The 14,822-nt window shown below is 38.1% G+C and overlaps 1 protein-coding gene across 6 annotated transcripts in view; it reads right to left on the bottom strand.

The window, feature by feature from the left end:
* STXBP4 (syntaxin binding protein 4) overlaps nt 1-14,822 on the bottom strand; it is a 222,494-nt gene that overhangs the window by 107,769 nt on the left and 99,903 nt on the right. For all 6 annotated transcript variants that reach the window (XR_011383518.1, XR_011383517.1, XM_070060907.1 and 3 more), the window contains 3 exons: nt 10,129-10,245; nt 8,335-8,384; nt 663-796 (listed from right to left, as the gene is read on the bottom strand). Coding sequence is in view for 4 of the 6 variants with exons in the window: in XM_070060907.1 (XP_069917008.1) it covers nt 663-796; nt 8,335-8,384; nt 10,129-10,245 (301 nt within the window). In the remaining 2 variants the exon portion in view is untranslated. The remainder of the gene's footprint in view (nt 1-662; nt 797-8,334; nt 8,385-10,128; nt 10,246-14,822) is intronic.

Genomic DNA, 14,822 nt, shown 5'->3' with positions numbered 1-14,822 from the left:
GTTTTGGAGTCCTTTGTTCAGTTTGGCTGTACCTTCAATTTTATTCCATCTGTTGTGTAGTATCAAAAAATGCCTCAATATTTATTCCACCCTTTCAGGTTTTCAGGACTGTGGATACATTTTTATATTTATTTTCCCACTTAAAGAGACTTTAGATGGAAGTACAGGTAAAGACATGTCTCAATCAGTTGGAGGCCATTTTGCATGCACACTCTAAGTAAATGTTTTCTCCCTACAGTTGCTGTATTATCATCTTTATTAATTAGCTATCAATTTAGGGTAAGTGAAATAATACATTTAAGTTATACTATCAGACTTGACACTTTATTATTGCTCAATGAATTGTCAAAAAAAAAAAAAAAAAAAAAAGTGAGGGGCTGGTGCTGTGGCTCAGCAGATTAACGCCCTGGCCTGAAGTGCCAGCATCCCATATAGGCATCAGTTCAAGTCCCGGCTGCTCCACTTTTGATTCAGCTCTCTGCTATGGCCTGGGAGAGCAGTAGAGGATGGCCCAAGTCCTTGGCCCCTGCACCCACCTGGGGAGTGAACCAGCGGCTAGAAGACCTCTCTCTCTCTATCTCTGTCTCTGCCTCTCCTCTCTCTGTGTAACTCTGACTTTCAAATAAATAAATCTTTAAAAAAAAAAAGTGAAAAGAACTTACAGTCCATATCAAGTATGGCGCGGACGGATTTAACCAGTTCTTTACATTCATGCAGGAGGGTTGCGGGCATGTTTCTCCCACTCCTTCCCAGTGGTGTCAGGGAAGTCTGAGAAGTGAACATAGCTCTTCGTTCACTGTGGGGGCAATAAAACAAAGGTTAACTTATTGTACAAGAAGTACCATCTACTTTTGCTAAATTTGAATGTGTAGCACTCATAAATTTGTATAAAATATTTATATTTCTAGGAACAATATATTCTAATATCCACAAATTAAGTCATTAACATAAAATATTTATGTTTTCAATTTTTCATTATATAATAAATAGGTATATTTAAAGTTAGTTTTTTTTTTTTAAGGATGAAGGAACAGAAGGATGGCCCACCATTTTAAATTATTTGTTGGGGTTATTTTGTGACTGCCTGTGTTTTGCTAACATGATATAGCCTTATATTTGGTTTTATGAAAATTCAAATTAAGCATATAAACAAATTTATTCAACATTTACTACTATGTGTAGTAATAATAAAAATAAATTCTCTCTGTATATTTGCTCCTGAAATTACCTCTTAAATACTTCCATTTGTTACCCCTAAATCTGAAAGAATTCAGAGCACTTGTACCACTTCGTAGAAATGCAAATGTCACCTAAAACGAATGCATTTTGATATAATTAAAAATGTGATGCAAAGTTTTCACCCCCAAAAAACATTAAAACTTTTACTTGAAAAGATGTGATTTTAAACTGAGGATAACACCATCACTGTTGCTTAATAATCCATCTTCTTAAGCATATTCATCAGGAAAAATTACAGCATCAATTTTCAAATTCAAATACATGGTTTTTAGTCTGTGTCAAATGTCCCTGGCAGGTATCCATACAGAAGATATGGCATAGAAAAATAAAAAAAAGGAACCAGATATTACTAATGTTCAACTTTCTAAGACATGGTGAAAAGTTTTTTTTATTTCTTTTAATATTTATTTTATTTATTTGAAAGACAAAGTTACAGAGAGGTAGAGACAAAGAGAGAAAGGTCTTTGATCTGCTGTTTACTCCCCAAATGAGTCACTTCCCCAAATACATATACATAAAACTGCTATGGCACAGTGCCAGCCCTGGTAAAAAATTTCTTAATGTAACTTTTTAATAAGTTTCTTTTTTCTATGAAGCAGTTTAAGGCAAGAGTAGATTCTGGCTTTTAAGCAGTTATTTAAAAATTTGATTTATAATATAAAAATCTTTGAATTATTAGTCAAAGTCAAAATGAGATTATGGGAATGAGGGTGGAGTTGGTGGACATACTTAACTCATACAAGGAAATATACTGAGTAATTTAAGATTCTTACTGAAAACAAAATCTTGGAATTCATATAATTATAATATAGCAGCATGGATAACAATAAAGTCATATTTCCTCATTATAAGAAATAAAATATTACATTAAAATGGGTTTAAAAGTGAGCAACTAGGGAACAGTTGTCTAGCCTAATGATTAAGATGGTTGCAACCCACACTGATGTGTCTTAGTTAGATTCCTTGCTGTGACTCCTGACTCTAGCTGCATGCCAATGCACATCCTGCCTGAATTACATTCCTGGTTCTTAGCTCTGGTCCTTGTACCAGTCCTGGCTGATGTGAGCAATTGGGATGGGGAAACAGGATAGGCACTCTATCTCCTGTTGCTGTTTAAGTCCCTAAAATGAAATTATAATTTTTTTCTAAAGATTTATTTATTTATTTGAAAGTCAGAGTTACACAGAGAGAGGAGAGGCAGAGAGTTACAGAGAGAGAGAGAGAGGGGTCTTCCATCACTCCCCAATTGGCTGCAACAGCCGGAGCTTCGCTGATCCGAGGCCAGGAGCCAGGAGCTTCTTCCATGTCTCCCTCGTGGGTACAGGGGCCCAAGGACTTGGGCCATCCTCCACTGCTTTCCCAGGTCACAGCAGAGAGCTGGACCAGAAATAGAGCAGCTGGGACTAGAACCAGCGCCCATATGGGATACAGGTGCTTCAGGCCAGGGTGTTAACTTGCTGTGCCACAGCGCCAGCCCCAATACTTTGGTTTTTAAAAAAGATCATTTATTTGAAGGGCAGAGTTAGAGAAGGGGATCAGAGAGAGGAGAGAGAGACAGAGGAGAGAGAGGAGAGAGAGGAGAGAGAGGAGAGAGAGAGAGAGAGAAGGGCAGAGAATCTTCCATCTGCTGGTTCACTCCCCTAATATCTACGATGGCTGGAGTTGAGCCAGTCTGGAGTCAGGAGTCAGGTACAGGGGCCCAAGTACTTGGGCCATCCTCCGTTGGTTTCCCAGGAACATTAGCAGGGAGCTCGATCAGAAGTGAAACAGCCAGGACTTGAACCAGCACCCATATGGAATGCTAATGTCATAGGCAGTGGCTTTACCTGCTACACCACAACTCTGGTCCCAATAATAATTAGCTTTAAAATAAAAAAAAGTAGAGTGGATCTAAGATGGTTGAATAGGGAGAAGCCACAATGACCTCAGCAACAGAGATACAAGACAAGCAAAGGAAGGGCCACATTCCCAAGGGACTGACAGAATTTGCAGTGGAGAAGTGACAGAACAAAACAGAGATTCCATAGGACAGTAAGGAAAGAGGACCTACATAGCTGCTGCAGCTGGCCACCCTACCAGTCAACCCTGCATCTTTGCAGCCCACTGCCAGCTGGGAAATAACATCTTCCTAAGACAAGGTAGAAGAAGCTGCTACTCTGTCCTGCCATTGGTGGCTTTAACTGAGAGAGAATTCTACAGTATCCCAGTGAACACAGGTCCAGCCTAGGAAGCTCACTGACGCTCTGAAGCTCACTTTGCTCTGAAAAGTGAAGCTATACTGTCTCCTTCCTCCCTGTCCCCACCCTCCCCTACCCAAGCGAAGTACCACACTCAACTGGCTGTGTAGAGTTGCAGTTGATCTCTGTTCTGACTCAGCAAAACTCAAGTAGTTCCACTGCTACCAAAAGCAGCCAGAGCCAGAGTCAGGACAACTTACAGGGTAGAGAGCAGATCCCCTGCATCCTGCAAATGTGGGAGCTTTGGGCATAAGCCTTGGAGATGTGCTTACTCAGTCTACGTGATCCAGGGTGGGGGCTCCCTTCAGCTTCCTGGAGGTTAGCACCAGTAGCAAACCATCAAACATACACAGAACAAAGCCGAGGAAGTTTCTTCCGTACCTCCTGGCTGATGGTGCTGAGTTCCAGCACAAGCTGCAGGAACACCTTTGCATGCACGTGAGAACTGGGAGCAGTTCCATCTGTGCCTTGCAGAACTAGGACTGTTGATGTTGGTATTACAATCTTTGGAGTATCTTGAGTTTAACTGCAGTATCTGAAGTGCTCTATCTCCATCACTCTGTTTCAATCATGTAGCTACAACCATGTCCAACATCTGGCTCCCAACTTGGAAGATTTGGGTAATGATCCCACTGTATCCTGCAACACCAGTACTATAACAATTGGTACCAGTTTCCTCAAACACACTGGAATATACCGAGTAGGACCTAGGGAAGAACCTGCCTGCATTTCACATCTCCAGACCCTGGCAGTGCAAAACCTCCTGTATACCTTGTGGCCACCCTGTAGGACTGGAATAGCATTCAGTTCCTATCCCACATTCCTGGGACTAGGACTTTTGGTGTCATAATCTCCAGTACTAGCACTCTCCCAACAGCAACTGGGGAAGGTTCTATACATCTCACTGTCCTAGAGCCACAAGTTTTGCTGCCACAAGTGCCAGTATCACTGAGGCTTACCAGTGGGATGAATAGTCAGCCCCTTTTGTATCCCTCAGCACTAAGAACTTGGCCTTGGCTATCACAATCTCCAGTGACAACCTACTCTCTGGGGACTGTTTATATACATCTTAGGAAACCCACATTCAATTCAAACTCACACTTCTACCCCTAGAAACTGCTGCAGACTAGACCACGGGGTCATTTATTGACACCGCTGATACTAATTAAAGCAAAAGAAATTACTCAGAGGTTACACTTCTGGACTCAACTAGAGCCAAAGCCAAAGCAACAAGCCAAGTGATACCTTGCCTTCCATCCAAACTACAAACTCTTTTCATATAAAACACACTCCACAAAGTGACTATTATATTAGATACACAGACAACAATGAAGGCACATAGGAAACATGAAGAAGTAAGGTAGCATGGAGCTCCAAAGAACACAACAGTTCTCCAGAATCAGACCCTGACCTGAAGGAAATCTATGCAATACCAGCAGTAACATTCAAAATAATGCTTGCAAGGAAATCTACTGAGATGCCAGAGAACACAGATAGTTTAAGGAAATGAGGAAAACAATAGGTGACATGAATGGAGCATTCACTACAGAGATAGAAATCATGCAAAAGAACCAAACTAAAATTTTGGAGATGAAAACTTCAATTGATGAAATAAAAAAGCACAAATGAGTACTGCAACAGAACAGACCCAGGTGAGGAAAGAACTTCTGATATGGAAGATAAGACTTTTGAAATAACTCAATCAGACAAAAATAAAGAGAAAAGAATGAAAAAGAATGAAGACCACCTATGTGAAATATGGGATACCATAAATCAACCATAAATCAACTAAATATTTGCATTACAGGGATTCCTGAGGAGAAGAAAATAAAAATAGTGTTGAGAACCAATTAAATGAAACAATAGATGAAATTATTCCAAGTTTTGAAACAGACATGGATATCTAGATACAGGAAGTTCAAAGGACCCCAAGCAGACTCTATAAAAGGATATTCTATAAGGCTTCTTCTATATAGAAGATCTATAAGGATCTTCTAGTCAAGTTGTTAGAAGTTAAGGGCAAGGAGAGAATCCTAAATATAGTAAGGCATTAAGTTACACACAAAGGAAAATGAATTAGTCTAATAGCAGACTGCTCAGCATAAACCCTACAGGCCAGAAGACAGTGTGATAATATATTCAAGGTCTTAAAAGAAAAAAAAAAAACTTCCAACCAAGAGTATTATATCCAGGGAAGCCATCCTTTATAAGTAAAAGAGAAATTTACCAGATATAAAAAAACTGAGAGAATTTCTTGCATAAGACCAACCTTGTAAGAAATTCTGAAGGGAGGCCTACGTTAGAAGTAAACATATGACACTATCAAATTCACTAACAGAGTAGGTAGAATCAGTAACCAATCAAGAAAAGTGATGGGGCCAGCGCTGTGGCCTAGCGGGTTAACACCCTGGCCTGAAGTGCCAGCATCCCATATGGGTGCCGGTTCGAGACCTGGATGCCCCACTTCCGATCCAGCTCTCTGCTGTGGCCTGGGAAAGCAGTAGAAGATGCCCCAAGTCCTTGGGCCCCTGCACCCACGAGGAAGACCCAGAAGAAGCTCCTGGCTTCAGATCGGCGCAGCTTCAGCCGTTGCAGCCATCCGAGGGGTGAACCAGAGGATGGAAGATCTCTCTCTCTCTCTGCCTCTCCTTCTCTCTCTGTGTAACTCTGCCTTTCAAATAAATAAATAAATCTTAAAAACAACAACAACAACAAAGTGACAGTGTTGGTTATTATCTAGCAGTACTAACCCTGAACGTAAATGGATTAAATTCTCCAGCCAAAAGATTTAAGTTGGCTGAATGGATAAAATACGAAGAACACACTATATGCTGCCCTATATAGGCAACTCATTTCACAAATACACACACAGACTGAAAGTGGAGGGCTAGAAAAAAGATATACTGGGAAAACGGAAATCAAAAACAAGCAGGAGTAGCTATACTCAAATCCTATAAAACAGATTACAAATCAAAAACTGTAAAAAGAGACAAAGGACATTATATACTCATAAAAGGATCAATTCAACAAGGTGGTACAACAATGATAAATATATAATGTACCCCACATAAGACCACCCACATATATAAATCAAAGAGTATTAAACCAGCAGGAAGAGACAGACTCTAATACAAGAATAGTGGGAGACTTCAGCACCCATGTCATCAACAGACATATCATCCAGACAGAAAATCAACAAAGATACATCAGAGTTGAATCACACCATTGAACAAATGGACCTAACAGACAATTACAGAATATTTTACCTAACAGCTACAGAAAATACATCTTCTCATCAGCACTTGGAACATTTTCTAAGATAGACCACAAATCAAATCTCAGTAAATTTAAAAAGATTGAAATCATACTATGTACTTCTCAGACTCCAAAGGAATAAAACTAGAAATTAGCAACCAGAACAACAAAAGATTTACAAATACATGGAAATTAAACAACATGTTGCTGAATGACCAGTGGGTCACTGAAGAAATTAAAAATGAAATAAACAAACTTTCTTGAAATAAAAGAAAATATAACATATCAAAACCTGTGGGATACTGAAAAAGCAGTATTAGGAGGGAAGTTTATAGCAGTAAGTACTTCCATTAAAAAAAAGGAAAGGTCTCAAATAAATGATCTAATGATACATCTCAAGGACTTAGAAAATAAGAACAAACCAAACCTCAAATTAGTAGGTGGCAAGAAATAAATACTCATGTTTGCAGATGACATGATGTTGTCCTGGCTGCTCTTTTTCCAATCAAGTTCTCTGCTTATGGTCTGGGAGAACAGTGGGAGATGGCCCAAGTGCTTGGGGCTCTACACCTGCACAAGAAACCTGGAAGAAAATCCTAGATCCTGGCTTTTGATCCACCCAGTTCTGGCCATTTTGGCTATTTTGGGAGTGAACCAGTGAGTGGAAGACTTTTTTCTTTGTCCTTCCCTCTCTCTATCTGTAACTCTACCTCTCAAATATCTATCTATCTATCTATCGATCGATATAGATATAGATATAGATATAGATAGATAAACAGTGAGCAACTACAGATACCATTCTATGTGGACACCTCAAATTTCTTCATGTATTTCCTTTTTCAAAGTAAAGGTTAGAGCTTTCTTTTGTTTCTGAGGCTTTTCTTTGTTCTTTTGTAGACTGTTATATGTAGAGGACATATCTAGAACCAGTGGTAACTATTACAAGATAAGAATAAAATTACTTTGAAAATATAAAAACAGGAATTTTTCTTTGCTATATTTCTTTAACCATGTATCAAAATGATTGTAAACTCATGGTTTAGAATAAATAAATCTTATTAGTATGCTTGTAGTTTTTGGTAATAAACTTTAAATCTTAAACCTACTCTTAATAATAATAAAATTGAAGTGTATTCTCCAAATGGGTCTCTTTTATTTATAGCTACTGAACTGTAAAACGGAATGAAACTGATTGCATGAATCTATTTCACAAAATTCTGTTTGCTATAACAACAAATCTGCTGGAACGAGAGTGAACTTTCAGTGACCCTATGACCAGTAACATTTATTACATAAAGGATACTTAAAGAACAAGTTAATGTCATCCTTTACAGAATTCTTGACAAAGATAGGATGGATGATTCCTACCTCCATCTTAGAGCATAATTTTAAAGTGATTGGCTACTTCCAGGAATTTCCTTTACACTGAAAGGACCCAAAATAATGTGTCCTTGTCCCTATTTCTAAAAATTACATATGGCATTTGATAGAACTTATATGGCATCTTAAAATTATTTGAGTTATTTAGTACTTTAATCATAATCACCAGGTGGAAATTTTAATCAGTGGCCATAATCTGTGTAAAGCACTTAAATATTCTTACCTTAAATTTGATAAGGGAGCAGAATTATCAGAAAATACTTCTTGAATGGTCTAGCAACAAATAAGATGGTGAAGGAAATATGTAAGTTTAACAGTTTTTAAAGAATGTCTTTTCTTGCTTAATTAACATTTACAAGCTCCCCTACCCAGTGATTAAACAGATGTTTCTACTGTATATGAGAAAAAGATAAATTATATTAATATACAATTCTTGGGAGGGAGGTTATGGGGAGGGGGAAGCTGCTATAATTCAAAAGTTGTACTTTGGAAATTTATATTTATTAAACAAAAGTTTAAAAAAGATACAATTCTACTTAGAAATATAACAGCTATAAAACACTTCTTTATAAGGTCAATATCTATCAAATTATGCTTACCCAGTAATCGGGATTTTTAGGAAAGTATTCACTAAAACATGGTATAAGGGTTGACACTATGGCACAGGGTGTTAAGCTATTGATGGGATGCCCGTATCTCAAATTAGAGTGCTGCTTCTAATCCTGTGTACTCTGCTTCTGATCTGGCTTCCTATTTATGCACCCAGGGAGGCAGCAGATGACAGTTCAAATACTTAGGTCTCTGCCACCCATATGGGAAGACTTGGACGGAGTTCTGGGCTTCTGGCTTTGGCCTGGTTCAGCCTCGGGGGCTGTGAGCATTTGGGAAGTAAACCAACAGGTGGAAGTTTTTTCTGTTTGTCTCCCTCTCTCCATCTCTTTCTCTCTCTCTGTTTCTCTGCCTTTCAAGTGGATGAAAATAAGTGAACATTTTAAAAATGAGTTTACATATGGGATTATGTTAGCCCATTTCTATTATTTCTCTTAATGAGCTTTATACTATAAGTTAGTTTCTTCATTATCTAGGCAATTCTAAATCGGCTGCCAGTCAGTATGGCTGTGCTGAGACTAGAGGATGTCTTATTAGCCAACTAATACCATAATATTTATCTATAGGCCAGTTGCACATACAATTCTTAAAAAAAGTTATAATTCAGGGCCAGCACTGTCATGCAGTAGGTTAATCCTCTGCCTGCAGCCCCAGCATCCCATATGGGCACCGGTTCGAGTACCAGTTGCTCCTCTTCCAATCCAGCTCTCTGCTATGGCCTGGGAAAGCAGTAGAAGATGGACAAGTCCTTGGGTCCCTGTACCCATGTAGGAGACCCAGAAGCAGCTCCTGGCTCCTGGCTTTGGATCAGTGTAACTCTGGCCATTGTGGCCATTTGGGGAGTGAACCAGTGGATGGAAGGCCTTTCTCTCTGTCTCTCCCACTCACTGTCTGTAACTCTACCTCTCAAATAAATAAATAAAATCTTAAAAAAAAAGTTATAATGCAATATACAGTGTCCCTTGATATCTACAGCAGGTTGTTTCTATGACCCTGTGGATACCCACACCTGAAACTGCTCCAGTATCTTATATAAAATGGTGCAGCATTTGCATATAATCTTTGCACATCCTCTCACATACTTTATCATCTCTAGATTAATTATTATGTTTGAAAAATGAAAATGTTATATAAATAGTTGTTCGACTGTATTATTAAGGGGAAAATGACAAGAATAAACCATTATAAGCCTAATGAGGATGTATGAAATGACAGGAGACTATAGCAGAGTATGCCTAAACATTACTTCATTTTTGTGGATTCAGCATACTGTTGGCACATGCCAAATTCCAATTTCATTTTTTGGAACTGGAAATTTTCCTGCTGAATATTTCTGATGTGCTATTGGCTGAATCTGTGTATGTGGAATCCATGGATACAAAGGTCTCACTAAAACAGAAAAACTTACCTCTACAAAATGAAGAAGTTTTTCAGTGGATGCCTCATAAGCTTTTCGAGCCATTTCTGATTTCCGCAACTGGCAGTCAAGTACTGTGATTCTTTTTCTTAAATCCTGAACACTTTCCTGGACAGAGATATCAAAAGGAGCATCTTACACATTTATTCAATATTCAATTACTATTTCCTGCTTCCAGTTCTTAAGAACTAAATACTCAGAGGCCACTGTTGTGGCATAGCAGGTTAAGCCTCCATCTCATATGAGTGCTGGTTTAAAACCTGGCTGCTTCACTTCTGATCCAGCTCCCTGCTAATGCACCTAGGAAAGCAACTGAAGATGGCCCAAGTGCTTGGGCCCTTGCACCCTCATCGGAGACTTGGAAGCAGCTCTGGGTTCCTGGCTTCAGTGTAGCCTAGACATGACTGTTGCAGGCATTTGGGTAGTGAACCAACAGATGAAAGATATTTCTCTGTCTCTCTGCAACTCTGCCTTTCAAATAAATAAAAAATATAATACATACATATTTTAAAAAATAATTAATACTTGGGGCCAGCGCTGTGGTGTAGCAGGTAAAGCCACTGCCTGCAGTGCCGGCATCCCACATGGGCGCCAGTTCGAGTCCCAGCTGCTCTACTTCTGATCCAGCTCTCTGCTATGGACTGGGAAAGTTGTAGAAGGTGGTCCAAGTCCTTGAGCCCCTGCACCCACGTGGGAGACCCGGCTTTGGATCAGCTTAACTCCTGCTGTTGTGGCCGTTGAAGCTTACTGGAGAGAGAATCAGTGGATGGAAGGCCTCTCTCTCTCTCTCTCTGTGTCCCCTTCTCTCTCTGTGTAACTCTTTCAAATAGATACATAAATATATAAAAAAAAACTAACACTAAATATTTCCACATCATTTAGTTTCACTTACTCTAAGTATCTTCTGACTTTGGGGGAGCATGCATTATTTGCACAGATGCGATTGGCTTTATGAGACAACTTGCATATGACTTTAATTATTCTTATGGGAAAATATTTGTACATTTAAATTACTTTATAGGGTTGGTTGTGTATTTTTTTTTTTTTTGGCAACTTGTCTAACCAGATGCTGACAGAAACCCCTACCAATGTAGCAGAAACTAAAAATGCTAGACACACACACAGACACACACACACAATGTAATATAATCCAATTAAGACTGAAGTACCAGGGAAGTAAAAGAATTCCACAATGCAAAGCAAAAAAAAAAAAAAAAAAAAAAAAAAAAAGCCAAGTGAGCCCACCATGGCAAAGGAGCAATGAAGCGTAATTTGCTCTGAGGGTACATGCTCTTATCTTACAGCTTACAGTTTGGGATCCCATCAACAAAAATAACAAGCAGAGGAAATTCAGCGGGTGACTTAGGAAGAGACAATAATCACAAAGTTAAGCGGTATTTTGATTTTGTTCTGGTAAGGCAATAAAAAGATAACTCTCCAGAATAATTCCTAACCATCAACCCTGACTCATGCATGTTTCTGGCCCAAATTCATATTGCTTTCTGGTCTGAAAATCCATATGCTTAAAATTTAGTTTAAATTGGTTCCAGGCTAGTAGGAGCAAACACAAAATGCCTCTGGCAGGATATTTTTTGAACTCAGATTTCAAATAATTCCCATATATGATGTGTTAAAAGAATATGACTTCACAAAATTAAGGAAATTTCTAAAAACATGAGGAAATAAGTTCCATGACTGAAAGTCAGCTGAAGGAGACATATTACAGGTGTGGACCTATAAAGACTGAACACATTAGCATGATCAGATATAGAATATAATGTAACTGTGTTCAATATTTTATTTTTTTTAAAGATCTATTTATTTTATTTGAAAGTCAGAATTATACACAGAGAGAAGGAGAGCCAGAAAGGCAGAGAGAGAGGGGCAGATCTTCCATCTGCTGCATCACTCCCTAATTGGCCACAATGGCTGGAGCTGCACCTATCTGAAGCCAGGAGCCAGGAGCTTCTTCTGGGTCTCCCTGCAGGTGCTTTCCCAGGCCATACAGAGAGCTGGGAAGTGGAGCAGCTGGGACTTGAACCAGCACCCATGTGGGATGCCGGCACTGTAGGCAGTGGCTTTACCCACTACGCCACAGCACCGGCCCCTCATTATATTTTAAATATTGAGGGAATTAAAGTATAATACAGGGTCAATAAACTATCAGTGTAGATTGAGATAATACAAAAATCAATTCCAAAAACAAAAATGTAGTCATAATGAAATTAGAATTTGATTTATGGGTTTAACATCCATTTAGATACAGTTAAAAAGAGAATGCATGAACTGGAAGACAGAGGTAAAGAAATTTATCATAATGAAACCAAAGACAAAAATTGAAATATGAAAGGAGGAGAATAGGTAAGGAGAAACATTTAGACGAAGATATAGTGTACATCCTATCTCAATTAACAATATCAACTAGAAGGAATGAAAGAGAAATAGTTCAGGTTAACAGCTTAGGGTTTTCCAGAAATGGCAAAAGACATTGCTCCTCAGATAAAGAAAAAAAGTGAATCCCAAAGAACATAAATTAAAATAAGTCAATACATGACTCACTGAAGTAAAAATACTGAATGTCAAAGCTAAATATGTCTTAAAACCATACAGAATGTAACAAAAGTGTAAACAAGTCACAGATAGCTGATATAACAAAGATGAAATAATAATGAATGGAATTAAATGTAACCTGATGTTTAAAATGCAGCAAAAATGTAATTCAAAAATAAGAGTGAATACAGTTTTTTTTTTCAGACAAAATGGAGACTTGGTTGCCAACAGGTTTTATAAAATGAATTTCTAAAAGACAATTTCACGAAGAAAGGAAATGATTCTATTACCATCAAAGAATGTTGAAAAGATAAACATAGGGTTTATCTAAACACATTATAAATAAATTGTAAAAGTATCTAATTTATGGAATTAACATTCAAAACAAAATAGAAATTAAGTTGGAAAAGCTAATTTTGATTCATGCTCTTAAGTGCTTATAAGTATTTAGAAGAAGAGGAAAGCACAAATTAATTCTATAACCAATTAAAAAAGAATGTGGGGTTGGCGCTGTTGCATAGCGGGTAAAGTCGTTGCCTGCGGTGCCAGCATCCCATTTGGGCACTGGTTCGAGTTCCAATACAGCTCTCTACTATGGCCTGGGAAAGCAGTGGAAGATGACCAAAGTCCTCAGGTCCCTGAACCCGTGTGGGAGACCCAAAAGAAACTCCTGGCTCCTGGCTTTGGATTGGCACAGCTCCGGCTGTTGTGGCCAACTGGGGTTTGAACCAGCATATGGAAGACCTCTCTCTCTCTGCCTCTCATTCTCTCTCTCTGTGTAACTCTTTCAAATAAATAAATAAATATTTTTTAAAAATGTAAAATTTCTAGGCTAGTTAAAATTACAAATATAATGTAAAATTTCTAAACACCAAAGGGAAATATATGTAATGGCACAGGAAGACACAATAGAAATCTGAACCAATCAAAAAATGGCAAGAAATAAAAAAAAATAGAACATTAGAATATGTGGGAAAAATAAAATGTACAAAGAAAGAGGATAACCATGAAGCCAAGTGCATTAGCAAATAAAAGACTGCAAATGAAAAGATATTTCCAAGTGCCAGCATTGTGGCACACTGGGTTAAGCTGCACTGGCATCCCATATGAGTACTGGTTCCTCTCTGGGCTGCTCCACTTGGAATCAAGCTTCCTACTAAAGTGCACAGGAAAGCAGCAGTAGGCAGCCCATGTACTTGAGGCCCTGCCACCCATGAGGAAGACCCAGAAGGAGTTCCAGGCTGGTAGCTTTGGCTTGGCCTAGCCCTGCACATTGCAGCAATTTGGGAAATGAACCAGCAGATAGAAGATCTTTCTCTGTAACTACCTGTCAAATACATAAAATAAATCTTTAAAAAAAGGAAGGATATTTCCATCAGTAAGAGGTGCAAAACTCCAGCCTCATAGTATTTTTCATGGACACAATCAAAATATAAGGACATGGAAAAGTTGAAAGTAAATGGATGAAAAAAACCACATAGATAAATACCATCCAAAACAAAGTTGGTATAATTATCAAAAATAGGCATTAAGGAAAAAAAATAGAGCTAGACTGAAGGATCACAACATTTTCATAAAATGATGGTAACATAATTCTAAGATTAAATACATCTTAAATATTATTTGAAAATATGTATAAAAAAACCAAAAGGGAGATTTTAGCATACTTCTCAGAGTAACTTATGGCTCAAGTAGACTAACATGAATAGAGAAGAACTAGACCCCACAATTAATGAACCTGATATAGCAGAATATATAAGACAACTGCAGAATTCTTTCAATGATCACTATCGACATTTGTGAATGCGACTACACAGTAAGCCATGATGTAAACATAAACAAATTTTGAAAAGCTGGTTTTCTATAGACTTCAGTCTATGAACACATTGCAGCTAACCTCTCTGTGCTTCAGTGGTGTTCACAAATAAAGGCAATCATAAATGTGCAAATTCTTCCCAATTCAACTTATATATCTAATAAATTTCAGGAAAACACAAAACTTTTTTTCCTCTCAGTGTTAACTGATAAGCTGAGTCTAAAATAGACAATAAAAAAATCAGTGTCATGTAGTCAATATGTTTTTGAAGAAGAAGAACTGGGCACAATGCTCAGACATCAAGACCTGTAACAAGCAA

Source organism: Oryctolagus cuniculus, chromosome 17 (genome assembly GCF_964237555.1).
Source record: "Oryctolagus cuniculus chromosome 17, mOryCun1.1, whole genome shotgun sequence".
Classification (NCBI taxonomy): domain Eukaryota; kingdom Metazoa; phylum Chordata; class Mammalia; order Lagomorpha; family Leporidae; genus Oryctolagus; species Oryctolagus cuniculus.
This window is presented reverse-complemented; position numbering and strand designations above follow the sequence as displayed.